The 23,487-nt window shown below is 33.5% G+C and overlaps 2 protein-coding genes across 2 annotated transcripts; one reads left to right on the top strand and one right to left on the bottom strand.

The window, feature by feature from the left end:
* Positions 1-195: 195 nt before the first annotated feature.
* Positions 196-12,968, top strand: LOC133180708 (uncharacterized). The gene is made up of 5 exons (XM_061315178.1): positions 196-1,038; positions 2,304-2,479; positions 7,454-7,688; positions 8,130-8,243; positions 9,128-12,968. Exons 1-5 carry the CDS (start codon positions 357-359, stop codon positions 10,030-10,032), a joined length of 2,112 nt encoding a protein of 703 aa, XP_061171162.1. The 5' UTR covers positions 196-356; the 3' UTR covers positions 10,033-12,968.
* A 1,199-nt stretch (positions 12,969-14,167) lies between these two features.
* LOC133180816 (uncharacterized) lies at positions 14,168-19,913 on the bottom strand. The gene is made up of 6 exons (XM_061315276.1): positions 19,811-19,913; positions 19,307-19,378; positions 16,844-16,944; positions 15,355-15,583; positions 14,836-14,975; positions 14,168-14,486 (listed from the first exon to the last, which is right to left on the bottom strand). The coding sequence occupies exons 1-6, from the start codon at positions 19,903-19,905 to the stop codon at positions 14,185-14,187; spliced, it is 939 nt and encodes a 312-aa protein (XP_061171260.1). The 5' UTR covers positions 19,906-19,913; the 3' UTR covers positions 14,168-14,184.
* Between the last annotated feature and the right edge of the window lie 3,574 nt (positions 19,914-23,487).

The following is a 23,487-nucleotide window of genomic DNA, read 5'->3' as shown; positions in this document are numbered from 1 at the left end:
CACCCCTTTAGTAAGGGAATGACACGGTCACCGGATGTTGCGAAAACTTTACAAGGGCGACTCCATTTTTAAAAGAAGGGATGTTAAGGTTTCAGCTATTGCTGACTAAAATGCGCAGAATGTAATTGCAATATAAGTTTTACTGGAAACATTTGCACAAAAATTGCTGAAAGATATTTATGCATAAAAAAGGAATGAAAACGTCGAAATCGGAAAGTACAACCATGAAAAATATGTCGCATGATATTAGAACGACCTGTTAGCGGAAGTTGACAGCATGCAGGTGTGACGTCAGAGGGAAAACAGAAACAAGATGGAAAACTAAGTAAGACAGGTGCGTAATAAGCCGTGTTATCATGATGAATTCTGACCTGATTACCCCTAAATTTGAAGCTGATGATGAAGGGAGTATGAACGACGACGAACCTGAAGTTGTCATTAGGACAGGAATTAACTATTTCAAAGACTACGTGAGTGCGAAGGGACACAGTTTGCAGAGCCTGGCGATGATGCCGCCCGCTCAGATTGCAGATTATCTGAAAGATTTCTACACAACTATGAAGTCACAGGACGTCGAGCCTTTTCCGTCATCTTTGAAGTACATAAGAACCGGCCTACAAAAGTATTTCATGAAGCATCATGGTATAGACATTGTGAAAGACAGAGATTTTGTGCATGCGAACAGTGTTTTTGATGTCACAGTGAAACAGGTTCCAAGGCGGTGTCACAGACTCCGGATAGAATTCGAAGATTTGAGAAAACTGTACATGGGTCCAGCTCTGGACCTCGATCAGCCAGATACCTTGCAGAACAAAGTCTTTTTTGATGTCAATTTGTACATTTGCAATCGTGGAAAAGACTTTCTAAGAGTGATGTCGAAATCTGACTTTGAAGTTGCAACAGATATGGAGGGTAGACGTTATGTTTGGCTGAAGTATAATTCCAAATTTAGCTTTAAAGAATTGATTGGAGGGCTGAGCGAGAACGACTCGGTCATCCATGGGAATCAGATAGGGGAACGCATGTATGAACGCCCAGGTACTCTACTTTTCTATTTTTAATAAACATACTTTTGACATTTTCGTTAATTTGCTTTGGTGTCAATTTGGCAGAAATGAGCGGCACTTGCCTATGGCTATACATTGAATATTCCAATGTGCACTTCAATATATACTTGATATATAACAGCATACTATATTTGTCAACCAGACTTTTAAATGTGTTACATGAGAATATAAATTGTGTATGAAATAAAGTCTGGCTACATAGGATTTTTAATAAATAAATTGTAAATATGTGTGCTTTACATGCCATACACCCACTTGCCTTTAACATGTTTAAAACCAGTGTTCATGTGTGCTTAAATTTGAGTGGAATTCTATTAAAATTGCATTTTCAAATTTATGCAGATTTTTTTTCATATGCAGTATGCATTATACCAAAGTTGTCAGTGTGCATCCGTGACACAAGAAGGGATTAGATTTACACAGGAAATTCAGGAACTAACCTTAATTAGGATATTCCTATTTCATTACATTTTTTGCATGTTGATGATTTTATTACAAAAAATCTCAGTCCCTATTAATTTGTTCAAGTATAAAATGTGTTTGTCAACATGGTCAAGGTAAACTTGTATTTCAGCTCAATAATAAACTAAGTGGAGAAAACATTTTTGTATTATTACAATAATGTGTTAATAGTATTCCTGGAAATTCCATATTAAGATGAGTACTGTAACATGACTCTATATTAAGCTCTTTTTAAATTACACGTAGCAAAAAAGTCTGTGTCATTTAACTTTTGAGTTTCCACTGCTATTGGCTGTTTTGTATTGAGGTCATTTGATTATATGTCAGACGCTTGTTGATGTAGTCATCTCATTGGAGGATTCTACTTGAGTGTTAATATCATTGTTTACATCGTCTTGATCATGGCTTTATGTGTAGAAGTCTTCGCCAGGGTCTTTTTCAAACATGTTTCTCATCATCGTTAATCATGTTTATACAGACTAACATTTACAGAAATATATTATTGAAATTTTATGTAATTAGTTGAATTTATTTATAACTTTAGAATACCAATGTAGCGAATTTAAATTAATGATCTAGACATTTAGTTTTAAAAATGTCAGATATACATTAAGATATGTGTAACCCTTGTTACAACTTTGTCCTTGAAGTTCCATTAAAAATAAAACTGCAATAGATTGAATAGAAAACCTGCAACATGCATGGTCAAAATTGTATGTATCCATTGTAAATATACTGTAGATTTGAATTTAAATTCATAATTTTTTTCCCCAGGTGATCCTAAATGTCCCGTGGCCTCATTCCTCCAGTACTTAACACATCTCCACCCAATGACAGAGGCTTTCTGGCAAAGGCCGAAGCGGAACTTTGTCTCTGAGGACTACGTTTGGTACGACAACACTCCACTGGGAAACAGCACAATCAGCAAAATCATGACCCGTACTTGTCAGGTAGGTCAAGGTCATAAATTTGTGGGTTATAATGTGATAATGGCCAGTTGGTAACACTTAGTTGGAAGAAGAAAACTGTTTACTGAAACATTTTTAGGTCACCTATTGCTATATGTTTTCGTCCATCGTCATGCAGGTGTGCGTCCTGTGTAAACTTTTCATATTTTAAACTTCTTCTCAAGAACCACAGGACCAATTTCATTCAAACTTGTTGCAAAGTATCCTTGGCTAAAGGGGATTTAGATTTGTTCAAATGAAGGACAGTGGACCCTTCTAAGGGGAGTTAATCAAGAAAAGGGAAAAATATGGTGGGGTCATTAAAAAATCTTCTTCTTAAGAACCACTGGGCCAGAAAAGATGAAACTTAATATATGAAAGCTTCGTGACATAGTTTAGATTCAAGTTTGTTCAAATCATGGCCCCTGGGGATCGGGTGTGACCACAATGGGGGATCAAAGTTTTACAAAGTAATATATTTACTAAAATCTTTAATTCTCTTCTCAAGAACAGCAAAGCCATAGATGGTCATGTATAATGGAGGATCTTCAGGTAGTGTAGATTCATGAGTATAGATTCATGTTCGTGTTCAAATTATGACCCCTGGGAGGGGTAGGGCTTTAATAGGAGATGAAAGTTTTACAAAGGAATATATATAGGAATTTTTTTATAAAAATCTTCTCAAGAATGGCAGAGCCAAAGATGGTCACACATGTATTTATATGGAAGCATTCTCAGGTAGTGCATATTCATGTTTGTTTAATTTAAGACCCCCTGGGGGTAGGATGGGGCCACAATCAGGGTTTGACATTAACTTTTTTGAGTACTAGACCAGTTGGGCTACCTCCCATAATTTTTACTAGCCATGACCATAAAAACACTAGCCCTGACCAGACTTGTAAATTTACATCTAATATAGCCAGCTAATTTATATGAAGTAATTTTTGAAACCATACTTAAAGTATTTGCAGTGGGGTTTTATGATATGATCAAGCAATTTGCTTGGGTGATAATGTGCTCAGACGCGGAAGGCATTTATGCATAAAATTATCACATATCATAAAAACCCAAAACCTGACAGTTATTCCTTATATTTACATGATTCCGTAAATTCATGAGCTAAGTCCAACCCGGACCACCCTTCTCTCTCCCTCTCGCCCCACATGTGATTTTTTTTAAATCACGCCTATTGATGAAACAATAGCTTCATGAAGAAATAAAGCTATTTTATTATTTTTAGTTTTATCTCAGACAAATTTGAACATGTAAATAAATAAAGATGATTCATCTCTAGCACGTGTGAAAATTTACTTAAACAGACTGTACGATAGGTCGCAGCCATATGAGTCTGGTTAATCGGGATATGTGAATATTTTAGAAGCCTTAAAGGATATTCAACAAATTTTTAATAAAATAATTATCCTAAATACAAATAAATTAATCAAATAATACATTATTCAGTAGCTATTAAGCAACACAAATATATATGTTGTTTTCCTGTAACATGTTTTTAAAACAACCACTCCCAGGATTGAATTATAGTGTAGTTCGTTTCTCCACACCTGACCTTTGACAGAGTGAAAATTATGGTAAGGCTTTCCCATCTATATGTCAGTCTGCTTGTATTTTAATTTTCTCTCTGTCAGCTTTTTTCTGACCTGGTCAGAGTTTTTCATTCTGTGAGGACTAGTGTCATTGAACATTGTCAGCTGATGCTTGTAGTTGTGGTGGTGATGGTGTGTTGCATTTCAGAAATAGGTCACCTTTGCCTAATTTTTGGAAGTTTTTGGCTGTGCATTGTAATTAGTGTCTGTTAGTCATGTCCTGCTTATCTTCAGGACTAATAAGCATGATAAGTAGTAATGCCTTACCATACCATGAATACATGACTATAGTTTTGCACTCTGTCCATCATTTATCTGTCCAAATAGATTTCCCTCTTTATTCCAGATTCTTTCTGGTAATGAGTTTCTGGTTCTGAGTCTATGCTGCTCCGTTAAGGCTGCATAAAGGGGACAGCTAGGGGCTAATTTAAATACGAGATATGTTTACTGTGACCTAGCTCACACAAAAATAGCAGTTCCTCACAATAACAGAAAATGAAATAATGTGATTTTAAACTGTGTAAGAGTAATGAACTACATTCAAACTTACCACTGCATTCATTTATATCGCTAGTTAAATCCCACATAGCAAGATATAAACAAGTCACTGATCGCAATGCACTTGTCGACATGACGTCATCATGATAAAATTTGACCCATTTTATGTGAAATGAGAGGCACATCAAGCACACGCTTTTAAGATTGAAAATTTGAATTATATCAATAAATATTAAATCTGTCTAGCTGGTAGGGGACAATGAAAACATCAATAACTTTCTAAGTCTGTAATTTTTTTGACAATTATCAATGTGATAGATATTTTAAATTAATTTAAGTAATTAAAAACAATATCCCGGTACCTAGATGTACCTACCTACCCACCTTAAAAAATTTGGATCGGAGTAGGTCAAACAAAAATATTTTAATGATGGCCTATTGACTCTTGTTGGGGACTTAGTATTGCTTAATATGCAATACTCTGAGAATGCCAGTAATATCTAAATACAACTGAGCTGTACTTAATTATGACATACGAATTAGGAATGTATTGTTGTTTAATTTAGTTATATGCGTCTCTGAATTGTTCATTGATTCTGAGGACAGAAGTACTTACTAGTAAACACGAGGCATTTAAACATAGAATAATGCTTACACTTGCACCAAACAGAATTGCAAAATATTATATATTTGTCTGTGAATCTTCCAGTGAAGGTTTAAATATTGCAAAATCAATGAACAAAGAAGATTCAATAGGTAAAAAACTAGTAGTGTGATACATACAGATATATATATAGGGACTTTGTTCATAAATTAAGTAGATGTAGAAATAAGAACCTGTGATGAATATTGCAACATTCCAATGAAAGATTACATATATTGCAACATTTTTATTGTAGAAGTGGAAGTCCCAGTATTGCAAAATAAAATCAAAGTAATGAAGATGGGGTCAAATTATAAACTTCATTATTTTACAAATTTCATTACTGCACATTGAAAATTATTTTGTAGGGCTTTGATACCAACTTAAAATTTCTTTTTATAATTTAATATTAACATAAAATAAAACAAAAAACAAAAAAAATGACTGTGAAATATATGTCTTCATGTTTTTCGTTTACAGTGTGATAGATTAATCAGTAATCACTAGTCAAGAAACCTTGTTGAATTGTCCGAATTTCACCAGGTCTGAATTAATAAGACATTTCCGGAAGTAAACAATCGATAATGCACGCGCGTACGCAGTCTTGTATTATACAGCCAAGTAGTTTGTACATTAGAGTGGTTCAGTATATTGTTTTTCACGTAAATTTTTAAAGCACTCTTTGATTTGAGTAAGAAAATCTTCATATCACTCTCTTTAGTTTGATCCAGCTTGTTTGTATTGTAATCAAATCAATTTCTGCACTCTTTCATTTAGCATAGATTTAATCCATGTGTTCTCCCCATCGATTCCACTTTGAGGCCTCAACTGACAGGAAACTAATAGACGGGGTCACATGACCTGTCTAAAAATTAAAGTTTTAGCATAATCATCCATTGATCTAATGAGTTTAAATTATTGAACTATTAAACATGGAGAATAAAAAAGAAGATAACAACCAAACAAAACAAATGCAGTTTGGAACTTTTTTTATCGGGTTTAACATATTTTTTTTTGTTATACCTTTAAAAATTTGTTCCTATTTAAATCAATACTAATAAAAGTCTAACATTTCCAATGTTTTACTGAGTGGTCATTAAAAAAAATTGATGTTTGACGGAGGAGTGAGATATTGGACCTGTCGATGAGATGTTGGACTGCTTATGTCACACAATGGGCGGGGTCAACTAAATATCATTTGCATTCATTGGTGTTTGACATATAAGTATGTCCAAAGAAATTAAATAAAATAAATGAATAAAAGGTATATTAAAACATTTATCGACTGTGTTCTCGGGCAAAATGGGTTTTCTCAAACCCTCGAACCAAACTGTTAAAGCATTCAAGAAAAAAAAAAACATAATTTATGAAACTTTCTAACACATTATAAGCCTCACCAAGGATTAGTCATTACAAGTAACCAATAAACGTGATAAAAGACCAGAGTAATGGAAATTAACATTTACTAGTAAAAGTATGTGTCTTATCGCATAAAGCTGTAATTTAAAATAAACGTGTGAAAATCTGCTATGTAAACTGTCATTAATAATTTAAGATTGGTTTAATTAAAGCTTGTTTAAACATCATGAACATGTTAAAGCTGTGGAGAAAAAAAATTAAAATAAGTTAATCTATAATGAAACTCATTATCATGATTATTGTCAAATTGAATGCATTTTGTAGCAGAAACCTATGATATTTCAATACGTCATCAATTCACACAAAAATTACCGTATGCATCACCCATTTTAATTGTACATCCATATGAGAAATATATAGGGAATAGTGCATTGGTATATATAACGGAAAAAAAAGGTTTCTGAAGTAGTTATTGTTAAAACTAAGATAATCAAAGACTAAACATGCATGTATTTATACAGTAAAACATGCTTACAGCAAACACGCTTATAATGAATTGATGCTTACAGCCAAGTGATTTTCATTCCCCATGGCTTAAAAATATATTGTAAACTCAACGGATATAACGAATTATGTTTATAACGAAGCAAAATCATCCATCCCTGGCAATTAATGCCTCATAAGCGTATTTTACTCTATGTCCTTATTTTGTCAAAGTCCTGTCGTGAAATTAATTTATCTCCATCTCAACAAACAAACAGTTTTTAAGAACAATTTACCAATGTCTTACTCGTCAACTTCCCTAGGGTAATTTGTGTGATGTTATGTTTAGTTAATGTACTAGTATAAGATCTAATTTTTTTCTCTTTTCAGATGGCAGGGTTGTTCGAGAACTACACAAACCATGCCATCAAGAGTACATACGTACCGGTCATAGAAAACATCTGCCTGGAGGCGGCCAGAAAGTCGCAGATGGAGGGGAGCAGGAACTCCCCGCCCCTTCAGCAGCGGAGACAGGTCTCAAGGACCGACTCAGGGATTGGGGAGGGGTCAGTGTGCTCGGACTTCAAGGATGGCCAGACAGATGACCTTGATGAGGCTAAAGATGGTGAGACTTTTCTTTCATGTATATACATGTATTGGATGTTGTTCATTGTGTTAAAGGGCAATTTTAAACAAGTAAAAAGTATGATGAAGCAAAAAATATTGTAGAGGTCATTGTTTGACCTGTGAAAATGGTATGGAGTGTGGAATATTGGACGTTGTTGACGAACTACCAGTAGCTGTTCTTCCTAGTCATGCATGAGCATGAACATAAAAATTAAAATTCAGCAATTTACCCTGTACTTGTATTTAACTTATCATTAGAAGACAGAATCACTGAATATATTAAACTGAATGCAAGAGCTTAAAAAACTTAATCAAGTAAATAAAAGCTCATAAACAAAATAATCTATAATAAACCAAGGTAAAACTTTCCATCACACATCTGTATATCCATGGTATTAAGAATATCAGTGTTTGAGATCAACTGTATCTTTGTTTTCAGGACTACGCCAGGCTAAAATGAAAGTCCTGGATGTTGTTCACGGCCTGGAGGTGAGGGATATCCGTACTTTTGTGGAATGGCTGAAGACCTTTAGGGTGGAGTATGACGGAGGGGGTAAGGCTTATTTTTAGCTCTGCTGGTCAGAGACCAGAAGAGCCTATGTAATAGTAAGGTTTCCACCATTTGTCAGTTTCTCTGTTTGTAAACGCTTTTACAAACTGCTACTCCTCCTACAGTTTTGGTCCAATTTTAATATAACTTGGTACACAAGTATACTACTCTAAGACACATAGTTCTCTCTATAGATACATAATTCTATACATCAGTTTTTAATTTGGATGAACAGTGTTGCCTTGTTTATTAAAAATAGACATATTTGTGAAATTCTTTCAAAATGCTTCTCCTGCCTCAGTTTTAGTCTGATGTCAGTATAAGTAGACTACACTAAAATATGTAATTCTGCTTATCATTTTTGATTTTGGTGAGTGGGATTGTCATGGTTACAAAAAGTAGAATTTTCGGTGAAAATCCTTTAAAAGACTGCTTCTACTACAGTTTTTGCCCAATTGCAATTAAACTCGACTCAAAAGAGACAAAACCAAGGATCATTATTCTATTAATTGCTGCTGCCATAGTTTCAAGTCCAAATTTTACTTTTCCCTACCTTCGCTAAGTAAAAAACCAATACAGCTACAGTCTCATCAGAGACTTCTGGTTAGCATACCTATCATAAAAGAATGAACCTATCAAAAAAGAATGAACTGTGATACATAATTAGAAAGAAAATGTAAAAATAGCACCATTCAGAGTTTTTTCAAAAAAAAGAAAGTATCAACTTGCCAACAAGTCACTCCCATCTGCAAACTAGAGACTAGAGTATTTATGTGATGGATTGTTTCAAACTCGTAATGTTTAAGGAAATATGAAAGAATACAGTGTGAATTTTTGCTCACATGGACACAAAATTTGCGTTGAGAACTGTATTGTTTATTCTGTAGGTCTGATGGTTATGTGTAGCCCAGTGGACCAAAACAACAGTGAAGTCATCAAACCAAAAATAGACCTGGGTCTTGTAAATGGGGACAGACTGAGAGAATACTCCCCCACTCCTCCTCTAAAGAACAAGTCTGGATCCCCATCTCCCATGGTTCTTAAAAATATTGATCCCCTGTCCAGGCTTTCCCACCAGGACAGTAGAGAAAAACTGATGGAGGATCGAGCAGAAGATCTAGGGGTAGCTGTTAAGCAGGTGGATTTTGAGTGTGTGAACAACACATACTGCTCCACATCTAGCATAGATCCTCTGAAGATCACAGTACCCAGTGAAAATTCCGTCCTTCTGTCTGCAGTTTCTGACAATGTCCAGGTTCTTGTACACAACAAAGACTCACCTTCAGTCATTCCTGAGCCATTGAAATCCCGAATCTTTTATTCCCAGCATGAGAAAGATGTGGCTGTTTTGTCCATTCTGAGCAACAAAGAAGGCACCAGCAAAACAGCCAACGCTTCAGCTGCAGCCGTGTCTGAGAAGGTAGACTGCTCTAAAATACTGCAAGATAAACACAAGCCAGTAAAGAAGAGAAGTCTTACAGACTTGCATGCTGGGATACCTAGGGAGGAATATGAAATGCCCCCCAGAAAGCAGCCAGCCATGAGTACCATTCCTCCTTTGATTCCAAAATGTCAGCAGACATCCGAGTTTAAGCCCACTTCTATTTACAACGTCCCAATGCTTAGCCAGGTGCCCCTCTATGACCGGTTACCGAGATCCAGGAACATGCCATTTGCCCCGGTTCACAGGAGTCACAGTAGTCCACTGATTACATTTGCAAACAGTGCTCCTTCCACGGTGTTGAGAAACCCTGGTGAAAATGGAGATATCAAAAGGGAACAGAACAAATAATGTCAGAATTTTCATATGAAAAATACAGAAGAAAAAAATGAACACGTGAGCCAGTATCTGTGAAGGTTGACGTGAACTAATCACAAACAATATAGTGATGAATGCTGAGGTTTATCAGAGCAAAGGTTGTTGGTGAAAGAACATTTATAATTACTGTTATATTTTATATTAATTTTAGGTTAAAGTTTAATTCTTGCTAGATTGCCATGCATTAGAAAACTGGTATTTGACTGGTTCAGGATTTGAGTAGGCCTCGTGTCTGGTATTGTACATCAGATCGTGAATTTATGTGAATTTTTACCTGCATGTTTTCAAACAAAATACACTGTAAATGTGTTTAAAAGTCTTGCTTTGATATTTCTATATTGTTGGGTTTTACAAGACATACATATAAAAATGTGTGAGATATCTTTTTTAAAATCACCTCTATTAACAACTTTTGCTGTTTCTTGTTTGTTACATGTATCTCTCTTAGCAGAGGATGAAAAAATCTTGAGGGTTTAGGACCTTGCAAAGGACTATGTTGGTCAAACTGAAAGTTCATTGTACCTTTGAAATCTTAATTTGTAGCAGGAAAATTGTTTGTTTGCTTATAATGAGCAATTTGCTATGTAAAAAGATTGTGGTATTCATATCCAATGGATTCAGGTCTCAGGCCCCTAGAAGCAGCTTAGTTTAGTTTATACCTTCTTGATGAAAAACCCTCTATCAAAATTGTAAATTATAAATATCTAGGTTCAAGGCTCAGGCAAATGACTCCAGAGAAGGCTGAGTTGATCATATATTAGAATATTTTACATTTGAAAAATTCTCCATTCTTAAAATTCAGCTAAGCAAACTGTAAGATAATGACATTTAGCTATGAGGCTCATCCGAATTTGTAAAACCCATGTCTCATCAGGGATCAAGAAACTTGCAGGTGACTGTGAAAGACAGAGCCTCTTGTATAAAAAAGAAAATTATGGTGGGTTTTTGTACTGTTAAAGAAGTGACATGATCATTATGTAAATCATCTTTACATATACTCAAGTTTTCATCTTTATGAATTCTTGAGATTTTTAATTCACTTAGAGATTTCAAATATTGCATTTTTTTTGATACTGCAACAGTTATTTATTAAAATGGTTTTGTAAATAAAAAATCTTGCATAGAGCAAGTGTACATATGAATTGCTCATTTAATGTACTAAGAAACGTTCTTGTTTTCAATATGTATGTGCAGATATATAAAACATTTGTAGATAACCATGTTTTTCAGATATGTAGATATTTAACAGCTTGCCTTATACTGTGTACCTTAGGTTGAAGCCCTGTTGACTGTTAGTATATGATACCTAGTGGTTTTCTATTGAGTGTGCTATAATATTTAGCAATTTTCAGAATTTAATTAATCAGCCTGTTCTATTGCTAGGTATTACTTAAACACTTTTATTGAGGTAATGAGTGTCATATTTGTTTGCTTGTCATGAAAATATACTTGTAATTACAAAATATTCCTTAATGGTTGATAATGATTTACAAACGGTCAATAACTTCGACATACTTTTTAAGATTTGTAAATTCCATACCTTTTAGAGTTTTAAAGCCTTTAGAAATTAGATGAAGAACTCTGATGTTAACGAAGAACTGTGATGTCGTATCCATGGTAACACAAATCTGACATTCCATAACATTTTTTTTTGATAGTTATTGGACATTTGTTACATGTATGTACATAGAAATATCAGCTATTCACTTGTCACTTTAAAGGTTAGAATTGTTAAAGGTTGATCAGTAGACCTACCCGGTGAAAATTATCCATTAACTGAAACTTTTTGAATATTAAGATTTTAAGAGGCCAATTGTGTTTCATTAGGATGGTAAATTCATGGCTTCATGAATTAGCCTGTTCTGGTGCATATATATATGTCCCAATATAATCATCATAAACAGCCTATTGCTACTCATTCCAAGTTCATAATGTTAATTTGTTTTGATGGGACATTAATGTATTTAAAAGACATCATTGTTTAATCCATTATATATATTTGTCCATACACTATTCCCGAAACAGTACTTTCCCCCAAATTTGTCACTGTAAAAGAAAAAGAATATATTTTTTTCTATTTCTACTAAAGATTCCTTGAAGCAAACTGTTGTTTGTTCACATTTATTTCAAGACAATATCTGAAAGATTGGAAAGGTAAATAAGGAAAGGAATATAGAAGAAAATGACATAAAAAAAAATTGACATTTAGCTTTTACTTCATCCTTTTGACTATTTTCAGTATTTTAACTTATTGAGGAATGCATAGTTTCTTGCATTTATAAGATGTCTTTCAAATTTATTTCTTTGCTTTCACAGATGCCCTTCTAAATTTATTAAGTGTACCAGTGATTCCTGTTTTGACACACACAGTTTTGGCTTACAAAATTTTAAGATTGTTTGCTAAAATTGTGTCTAGTTATTGCTATTGTAACACAACTATTGATTGTTATTTCTAATGCTGTGATATTTCAACTAGAAAAGTTCTGAGATGAAAAACAATAACAAAAAAGTTTTCTGATCACAACATATTTTTAGAAGCTTACTATAATTGATATTTCAGATGTGTTATAAATTATATATTGTACAATGAATATTAAACACCCCATGCCTTTGTTTGTTGACTGTTTTGTGATTGTTGATTATGATGTACTTGTACAGTGTTGGTTGATAGTTTTTCATGGTACTTGCTATATTTTGTACACTTGGTACAGTTGTAGTTATGTGCATCAACTAGAGTGCTTGTATTCTATGCCAAATTGTCTTGTAACATCTTTTGTTTTATATGATGATTATTAAATATTTTTGTTGTTACATTGTACCAGTTGTAAAGTCTCTATAGACTTGTTTTCATGGCTAGATGTAATATTGTCTCATTGTTTTATACATGTTTATTAAAAGCCTTCTCAAAAGTTCAGTTTGCTTTAATTTTTGAGAATCCACATCTTTTTATGAATGTGTAGAGTTGCCCCTGAACAAAATAGACTGATTTGCAAAATTTTATCTTAAAAAGAAGAAAAAAATGAATAAACTTAACGTTTTTTTATTTTAATTCACATTTTATTTTGTGTGCACAAAATAAGATCAATCGTCTGATGATCTGAGGGGAAAAAAAATCTCAGAATTCAATTTTTGTCAACATTTTTAGTTTATTACACTTGTCAGTCATTGAACTTTGACCTACTGACCCCGAAATCGCTTCTTTGATTTGCCCCTGCGGATAAATTCACTGAAAGGTCAACTGTTACATGTACTCTTAGAAAATGAATCTAAAATTTCATTATTTATTCCTTTTAAAGTTTTGTCTTTGATCATTTGACCCTTAATTTTTGCTGGCCTCTTTTATGTGAAAGGTAGGCTGGAGACTTCAAGGTCACATTGTGTCCACTCAGTTGTTATCAAGTAACGGTAATTTAAATGTGATTACTGACATTTTGTCCCTCTTGACTGAACTGTTTTTGTCACTTACTTTCCACTGAAAGTTAGAGACTTAGTGGCAATTGAGGCTTAAATTGTCGTGTCTACAGCGTAGTAAAAATATTCTGTAGCCTTGGCCTTTGAGACAGAGGCTTTATATGAATTTTAGGAATAGACATGTAACCCCCCCCCCCCCCCCCCCCACCACCACCACCAACACACACACATATCATGAAACAGATAGACACGTACAAGTGAATTTTTCAATCAGCTGTGAGTTGTTAATCAATTGTCACCTCTATTCTATTAATTTTTGGGTAATAGCACTTAGGTGATGCATAGAATATTTAATATATATATATATATATATATATATATATATATATATATATATATATATATATATATATATATATATATGATATGTAAATGTAATTAAAAAAATTATTTTTGTTTGATTTTTACAACATTTCAGCAAAACATACAAAATTTGACTTAAGCTTAAGATGTTTCATTATTCCCGGGACCTGAGAACTTCAGAGATTGGATCAGATGCCAAGGAGGACTGGAAAACCCTTTTCCACTCCTCACACCCGCTTGAGCCCATTGAAAAGTTAAATACAGATTAGTATATCTCATACCTGTCCTATGCACATATACTACAAAAAATGCAAGTCAAATAAAGACGAAGCATAAATGTATATTTTTAATTCAGTATCTGACATCGGAATAAAGCATTTTGTTTCCAAAAGTTTGATCATCTGATTGATTTGACGCAAGCCTTTCGAACACCCTCACTTTTCCCGATACGTCGCCTTTATTTTGATACTTGACTGTCTGATGTCCCTCTGACTTAAAACTAGGATTAGGTAGCATTGCTTTGCTGTAGTACTCCCCCGCACCGCCCCCAATCGTTTTTGACCTGACGGGGCGTTCGTAATCGTGGCTTGCCTCGTCAGCAGCGTTCCCATACAGATGAAGTTGATCGTACATATCCGGTGTTGATGTATCTCCTGAAACGAAGCGAATATTTGAAAAGCTCTGTGCTGAATTCTTTTTATTTACCTTAAATGTGGTGATTTTATTCATCAAAGAGGACTCACGTGATTTGAAACAAAATTAATATTGAAGTAATATTGTTTGTTATTTTGCATACGTATGGTTGAACATAGAAATGGTTGATTTTTGTCAAAGAAAGACCCAGGGGGGATTTCTCATTATCTGCATTATCATTGAATATGTTTGCATGTTTCTTACTTATTTTTTAAATATTTAAAATTGAATATTATCATGACGCAAAATGACTTGAAGTGAAAAACCATACGCGATTCTTGCTTATTAAAAGAGAATAATTTAACATACCTTTAGGCGGGTTGTTTGTAAGATTATAGAGGTCGTTTTCAAAGGCTCCTCCCGAGTTCTGGTCGGGATCCAAACCGTTCTCGTGGATGGACTGTCCACGGTACATTTCTGATTGGATTATTGCCTCCTTGTCCTGTTTCCTATTACAAAATTCAATATTTAATCATCAAAGTAATGTTTTAAAGAAATTGACTTCACACTTATTGTCTAGCTATATAAATCGTTTTTTTAAAAATACTTTCTTATTAAGAGCGAGACATTAAACAACAAAAATGTTTAAAGATGTTGTAAGTAGTGCTATAAACTATATAATTAGTTGAGAATTATCATTATTATCCCGTTTGTCTTAAAAATACTAAAAATATTTTATGCCCCTTGACTGAACTCATCCGTTCTATTTTTTCTAAAAAATACTAAAAATATTTTATTTCCCGTGATTGAAATCATCCGTTTCATTTTTTTTTTTTTTTCAATTGAAATTTTGATTTAGTCCTTCTAATCAATTAGCAGAATTCGTACTTGTTTTTGCGTATTTTGAGCATGAGACCGACAAGCGCGGCGGCCATGACAAAAATAACAGCTAGCACCACTCCAATGACTGCTCCCTCAGATAAAGCGCCGCCATTTCCGTCAGCTTCCTCTAAAGCGCCCTCTATAGGATTAGGGTCTATTACGTCATCTGGGTTTGTTGTGGTTGATGTTTGAGTTGTAGTGGGAGCTAATGTTGTTGACGGCGCTGGTGTTGTGACTGAAATGTTTTATTTAAATTTTAAACACATACTTTTCGTTAGTTTATTTTTTTTATGAAAATGTTTCGAGAAAGAATAACATTTTACGTGTACTTTTCAGGTTATACTCCAAAATAATTTAGAGGGAGGTCGAAATAAGTTTTTAGAACTTAATGATCAACACTTTTATGATCATAAGTTACAATAAAATATGTTCTAACCAAAAGAAGTGCAGTGATAAATGCTTAAGTTCAATAAAAATAAGATAGATGCACTTCACTTTGTATTAAACAGGGAAAGAATTAACGCTTAATTATAAGCTTTCCTAGGTGTAATTCAAGTACGACAAGTTGTGTATGTAAAACACTGATGCTCTCGAATGGCAGCGCAAGGCCATTTTTTTTTTTTTCAAATTTTAGCTGAAGTCCAAGGTCAAAGTTAAAAGTTGCAATAGTTTTATACGTACAGAAAGATCTTCTCCCAAGGATTACACATGTGAATTATGAAAGGCCTAGCATCAACCATTCAAGAAACATGGCAAAGATTGGAGTTTTTCATTAGTTACTCCAAGGTAACGGTCATGAGGTCAAAAATATTGGTGCCAAAAGAAAAGGTTAAAGTTTTTCAAAAGTATGTTATGCACCAAAGTCAAAGTCATTGCAACAAGAATGCTGGTATGCACACATATGATATCTTTACATGTATAGCATTGTATTCCTTGTATAAAAGTCTGCAGTGTGTGCATTAATTAAACATTTAAATGGTTGTGGCCAAGGTTAAAATTTTTCAAAAGTAGATCAAATTCAGGATCAAGGTCAAATGTTTAAAACAATGTTTGTGTTAATGTCATAAGGAATACAAACGTGAAATGTAAAGCCCTACCTAGCACCAACCGTTCAAAAGTTAAAGTTTCAATTGACTTTTATTCTTGCAAAATTGGGTGAAACTCCGAAGTCACGATTAAAATGTCAAATATATTAGTACCTAAAGAAAATAAAGGAATACACATGTGAACTTTGAGAGCCTTGTACCAGTGATTCAAATGTTATAATCAAATTTTAAGTTTTTGTGGAGAAACAAACAAACAGATTAACAGACAAAAGATTAACAGACAAACAGATTAATAGAAAAACCAGAAAGACTGACGGTCATATAAAAACTATAGACCTCCGTATCTTCGATTACGGAGGCATAACTATCCATAATGCTTGGAACAAGGAATGAAAAAATTTAACTCTTTCAATACACTTGGTAGTTTGAGAGAGACAGTGAGAACTTACTCAGTACACAGCGGTTCCCTTCCTGTATAAAGCCCGGGCAGCAAAATCTCTGTACGGCGTTCGTAATCCGAAACTTGAGGACTTTCTGCAGGGAATAAACACTAAAAAACAAAGCTATCGCAGTTGTAATCAAATAATGTTATGTTTAATCTTGCTAAGTTCTGAACAAATTTAGAAATAAATACTTAGATTGTTTATCGATCAATGAGTTAATATCTGGTTCACACACGTTATAAGATATGTGAATAGAATTTTGTTTGATATTGGACAATTGGTGTATGGCAAGACGGGGCACATCAGTGCATAACAGGAATGGTTCTTTCCTTTGGTAGTATTTACCTTGATGTGATGTGTACTTTGATTTTCTCTATGTGACATTCGATTGCTTATTGTATGTGAGTACATATATTGACCATATGGATGTATATGTAAAATTTAATATTTCTACATGTAACTAACGTCTTACAATTGTTAGAAGGGAATTTTATTTAACACTTACCTGTACGTCTTACAATCATTACAGATATACGTTATCTAATACGTCTTACAATCGTTACAGATGTACGTTATCTACTACGTCTTACAATCGTTACAGATGTACGTTATCTAATACGTCTTACAATCGTTACAGATATACATTATCTAATACGTCTTACAAGTGTTACAGATGTACGTTATCTAATACGTCTTACAATCGTTACAGATGTACGTCATCTAATACGTTTTACAATCGTTAGCACTGTACGTTATCCTACACTTCTTACAATTGTTAGCGATGTATTTAACACTTTCGTCTTACAATCGTTAGAGGTGGACTTTATCTAACACTTAAGTCTTACAATCATTAGAGGTGTATTTTATCATATAACTCTTACGTTTTTACAATCGTTAGAGGTGTATTTTATCATAACACTTTCGTCTTACAATCGTTAGAGGTGTACTTTATCTAACATTTAAGTCTTACTATCATTAGAGATGTATTTTATCATTACAGGTACGTTTTAAATCGTTAGAGGTGTATTTTATCATAACACGTTTTTACAATCGTTAGAGGTGTATTTTATCATTACATTTACGTTTTACAATCGTTAGAGGTGTACTTTTTTCCTAACACTGAAGTTTTACAATCATTAGAGGTGTATCTCATCATTACACTTACGTTTTACAATCGTAAGAGGTGTATTTTATCATAACACTTACGTTTTTACAATCGTTAGAGGCGTATTTTATCATTACGTTTACGTTTTACACTCGCTAAAGGTGTATTGTATCATTACAGTTACGTTTTACAATCGTAAAAGGTGTACTTTTTCTAACACTTAAGTCTTACAATCATAAGAGGTGTATTTTGTCATTACACTTACGTTTTTAACAATCGTTAGAAGTGTATTTTATCATAACACTTTCGTCTTACAATCGTTAGAGGTGTATTTTATCATTACATTTACGCTTTATAATCGTTAGAGGTATACTTTTTCTAACACTTAAGTTTTACAATCATGAGAGGTGTATTTTATCATTACACTTACGTCTTAGAATCGTTAGAGGTGTAGTATATCTTACACTTTCGTTTTACAATCGTTAGAGGTGTACTTTATTTAACACTTACGTCTTACAATCCTTAAAGGTGTTTTTTTTTACCTTACAATTTCGTTTTACATTCATTAAAGGTGCACGTTATTTAATACTTAAGTCTTACAATCATTAGAGGTGTATTTTATCATTACACTTACGTTTTACAATCGTTAGAGGTGTACTTTATCTAACACTTAAATCTTTCAATCGTTAGAGGTGTATTTTGTCATTACACTTACGTCTTACAATTGTTAGAGGTGTAGTATATCTTACACTTTCGTTTTACAATCGTTAGAGGTGCAATTTATATAACTCTTAAGTCTTAGAATCGTTAGATGTGTATTTTATCATTAAACGTACGTTTAACAATCGTTTGAGGTGTACAAGCTTTATCTAATACTTAATTCTTACAATCACTAGAGGTGTATTTTATCATTACACTTACTTTTTCACAATCCTTAGAGGTGTACTTTATCCAACACTTACGTTTTACAATCGTTAGAGGTGTATTTTATCATTACACGTACGTCTTACAATCGTTAGAGGTGTATTTTATCATTACACGTACGTCTTACAATCGTTAGAGGTGTACTTTATATAACACTTTAATTACGTTCTACAATCGTTAGAGGTGTACTTTATCTAACACTTACGTTTACAATCGTTAGAGGTGTACTTTATCCAACACTTATGTTTTACAATCGTTAGAGGTGTACTTTATCTAACACTTACGTTTACAAACATTAGAGGTGTACTTTATCTAACACTTACGTTTACAAGCGTTAGAGGTGTACTTTATCTAACACTTACGTTTACAATCGTTAGAGGTGTACTTTATCTAACACTTACGTTTACAATCGTTAGAGGTGTACTTTATCTAACACTTACGTTCTACAATCGTTAGGAGTGCTGCATTTCCTTGAAGACACCCTTCTTGTCTCTATGTAGGAAACCTTTTGACTGAAATTAACAAAGTAGATATTCAATTTTTTTTACATTCCAAAAATATGAATGAACATTCAATACATTTTTTTGAATTTCAAGTTGTAATCATTATATAGTTTGAGACTTTCGGTATATGTGAAAAGTATGAAGTATATGGTTGTAGGCACAATTTTTTTTTAAGTGTGTAAGTTTGTGTGTGTGTGTGTGTGGGGGGTGGGGGATAAAATAATTATTGACAAAAATAAAAGTTTTGAAAGCATAAAAAGGGAAACTACCCATTACTCGATAAGCTTATTTTGTCCAATTTCCTGAGAAGGAGGTGGGAAAACAGCCTTTCAATAACTTTTTTATATCATTAAATAAACTGCAAAAATCTTTTACCGAAAAAAGGTGGCGTAAGTTCACAGTTGATACTAAGTGCATGAGTGTATGATCATTTATACGTACGCTACAGAGCGTGTACAGATATTGTCACCCTCCAGGGCGGAAAGGATTCCGATAATCCCACATATAAAGACCAGTCTCATTGAACAGGCGGCCATGTTGATACTCTAGAAACAAAACACAATCATATATAAAGACTACTCTCATTGAACAGGCGGCCATGTTGATACTCTAGAAACAAAACACAATCATATATAAAGACCACTCTCATTGAACAGGCGGCCATGTTGATACTCTAGAAACAAAACACAATCATATATGAAGACCACTCTCATTGAACAGGCGGCCATGTTGATACTCTAGAAACAAACCACAATCATATATAATGACCACTCTCATTGAACAGGGGGCCATGTTGAAACCCTAGAAATCAAAACACAATCATATCTAAAGACCACTCTCATTGAACATGGGGCCATGTTGAAACCCTAGAAATCAAAACACAATCATATATAAAGGCTACTCTTAATTACTGAACAGGCGGCCATGTTTATACTCTAAAAACAAAACACAATCATATATAAAGACCACTCTTATTGAACAGGCAGCCATGTTTACACTTTAAAAACAAAACACAATCATATCTAAAGACCACTCTCAATGAACAGGCGGGCATGTTTATACTCTAAAAACAAAACACAGTCATGAATACTGTTTTAAAAACTCTTTTAAACTTTACATGTATTTGTTTTTCTAACATGATTCTTTAAATACCCAATGGTGAATGCCTCATGATCATATTTGTGACTTTAATCTTTCAAGGTGTTATCATAATTAGCAAATTATGGACTCACAGTTAAGCTCAATTAGAATTTTTCCAGTGTTACAAGTGTATATCGAGCTCTTAATAAGGAAAAAACTGATCTGATATGGCGATTTTTTTTCATTTTCTTTTTCATTTTGATTATTTAAACATTTTTTCTAAATATTTCAAAGCATTGGTTCAACAGTTATATTTTGATCTTTGTGCATTATCATATTAATAAATCCAATTACCGTACCTATACGTGTAAACCAACTTCGATGGTTGTATAGCAGTTACTTTTGAAATTCTTATCAAACCATCCTGATATGATTATTTATCCTTCCTCTGATAAAAATCTTGAAATTTTATTGGTCGACATGAATACTCTATAAACCATAGTGTGCTTCCTACCGACATCATATTGTTAATATGCCCCCTCCACGTGATCTGATCGCCACATATCACATCAATATAACCCCTCCACGTGCAATACTGTCCAGATCATATTCAATATGTTGTTTTCATTTGAACATGCATGGAACCTAAAAACTGCATGATGTCACATACATGTAAGCATCAAACGACGTCACAATGTAAACAATTGTTACGGAACGGTTTGCTTAACTCAGAGAAAATGAACTTTATTAAAATTCTTTGACAGGATAAATTCGTTATGCAGACAATTAGAGGTATTTCCTATTACCCCTCCATATGTCTACATAAATAATAATAACTTACATGTATATGATTAATGGAGTACACCCCCCAACCCTCCCCAGCACTTTCCGACTGTGCTCTCTAATCAATTTCAATAAATTGTTTCATTATACATGTAATAATATGCAAAGAATTTTGCAAAGAATGTCATTTATTTGGTAACTTCATCAACAACTATTTAAAGAAGAACATATATCTAAGCCTATCATCTTCACACATACAAAAACAATTATTTATAATCATGGCAACATCAATTTCAAACAGAATAAAACTTAATTCACTTACCTTATTTAAAAAAGCATGTCCATCTTATCTAACTGAATCTGATAGATTATGAGAGTTTTCAAATACTGTCTATTTTAAATTTCTGTATGTAACTCACCGTATATGACAATTGAATTGTGACGATAATGAGTTGGCGATGGGAGAGAGAAACTATTTCCGCTATTGTTTCAGATATGGTCATTCTCAATGACAAAGACCGGTAGTCGGCCGTAAGAGTCGGAACTGATTCACCGCTAAGTTCAGGAGTAAAGTGCTTTGATTTTTCAAGCTCAAAGCTCAAGATCATGTAAATAAATACCAAAAACTGGACGATTCTACATAAAAAGCATTTATACTTTGAAAAAAATGTTTTTTGACTGAAAGATATTTTTAATTAATATAAAAACGTGGTATTGACACATTCCTCTCTAAAATATTTATAATGCTAATTCCAAATATGTATTATGACCGCTCCCGCCACCCCAGACCTCTTCCCTCTCTCTATAAAACATACAATGTAGAGATACATGTATATGTAATTTGAATTAACGTTTTCGAATTACATTTCTTGGTCTGTCAGTATGAAACCTGAAAACATATTCATAATTTAAGCAGTACCTTTGACCACCCTCCCCTATATCCCTTACAGTCCCCCCCCCCTTTTTTCAAATTAATTTGACAACCCAAATAAAACGTTGTATTGTACATCTGTAACTCTAATTTACGCTATAAGATGTAGTGAAATATCTAATACTACATAGAAGTACGTATACAGTATAATATCTAATAATAAACACATAATGAAATCAATTTAAATAGGATCTGTGAAAACAAGTTATCAATTTTTATAGAATTTTACTTAATTGCTGACTATTTGAATCGTGATTTACGTCTGCCTATCTGTCTGTCTATCTTGAATGGTAAAAATGCCCCAGATTATCCTTTTGATGTAGGTAACTGGATTAATTACACATATATGTTTTTAAAAAAGTAGCCTTTAAGTTATTAAAAAACACAGAAACAAACGGGATGAGGGACTTACCCCGGTATTAAGATTCAATTTTTATTTCATTTTAATTCTAAAAACATTTTGCCAAATTTGTATACCCTGAATTTAAATGCAATTGAAGCTTCTTTGAGGACAATTTTCACGCGCGGCGATAAGTCTCTTTCATCAAGTTAAAAAACGATTTCTGTCAAATTTCAATGTGCGTAGAAAATTTTCACAGTTCAATTACAGTTCCTATTTATTTTGGAGAATTATTATTATTAAAGTAAAATTTGAAATAAGACCAAAAAAAAAAAAAAAAAAAAGGCGCTCCTTAAATGATGTGTCTCAAATGACTAATAAATTTAATGGACCGGGTGCAAAATGACTTGAGACTAAATGTATATTTATTTCAAATCTTGTACATGTCATAACCGCGTAACTGTAAAGTTTTTTCTTAAGCAGGTCAACATGTACAGGGTATTACATGATAGGCCCATAGCAGCGGTTTCAAAAAAAAAAAAAAAGGGGGGGGGACCCCCAATAAAAATATAATCTGCCCAGCCCCCCCCCCCCCAAAAAAAAAAAAAATAGTGTCAAAATCCTGGAATTTGCCATTGCTCGACCTTATAGCAATCAAAAAATAAAATAAATAAATGAAAATAAAAAAGATGGGGTCCAAGCAGCACCTAAAGGAAAATTACTATAGCAAAATACTATATTCAGAAAAAGTTGGAGCCCCCCCCCCCCCCTTGGGTGGGTTCCACAAACCTGCATTAAAAGATAAGAAGGAAAAATCCATTTTCCCATACATGAAAAAAAAACCTATTTCTTGGTGGTGATGGGGTCCACGTTTTCTAAGGGGGGGGGGGGGGTTCCAAAATTATTTTTTATTTGCTCTAGAATACACTTATAATAACTCTGCAAATTCCAGAGGGGGGGAGGGGGTCTGACCGCCCCCCCCCC

This window comes from Saccostrea echinata, unplaced genomic scaffold, assembly GCF_033153115.1.
Source record: "Saccostrea echinata isolate AGI-Se365-2 ecotype Australia unplaced genomic scaffold, CSIRO_AGI_Sech_v1 ptg000007l, whole genome shotgun sequence".
Lineage (NCBI taxonomy): Eukaryota > Metazoa > Mollusca > Bivalvia > Ostreida > Ostreidae > Saccostrea > Saccostrea echinata.
Note: the sequence above shows the minus strand (reverse complement) of the source record. Positions and strands in the feature narration are given on the sequence as shown.

Coding starts and splice junctions, on each gene's coding strand:
- LOC133180816 (XM_061315276.1), bottom strand. CDS start 19,905: ATGGCCGCCTGTTCAATGAGACTGGTCTTTATATGTGGGATTATCGGA. Junction 19,379..19,810: donor ATCTGTACACGCTCTGTAGC/GTACGTATAAAT, acceptor TGTTAATTTCAG/TCAAAAGGTTTCCTACATAG. Junction 16,945..19,306: donor ACTCCTAACGATTGTAGAAC/GTAAGTGTTAGA, acceptor TTTGTTTTTTAG/TGTTTATTCCCTGCAGAAAG.
- LOC133180708 (XM_061315178.1), top strand. CDS start 357: ATGATGAATTCTGACCTGATTACCCCTAAATTTGAAGCTGATGATGAA. Junction 2,480..7,453: donor TCATGACCCGTACTTGTCAG/GTAGGTCAAGGT, acceptor TTCTCTTTTCAG/ATGGCAGGGTTGTTCGAGAA. Junction 7,689..8,129: donor CCTTGATGAGGCTAAAGATG/GTGAGACTTTTC, acceptor CTTTGTTTTCAG/GACTACGCCAGGCTAAAATG.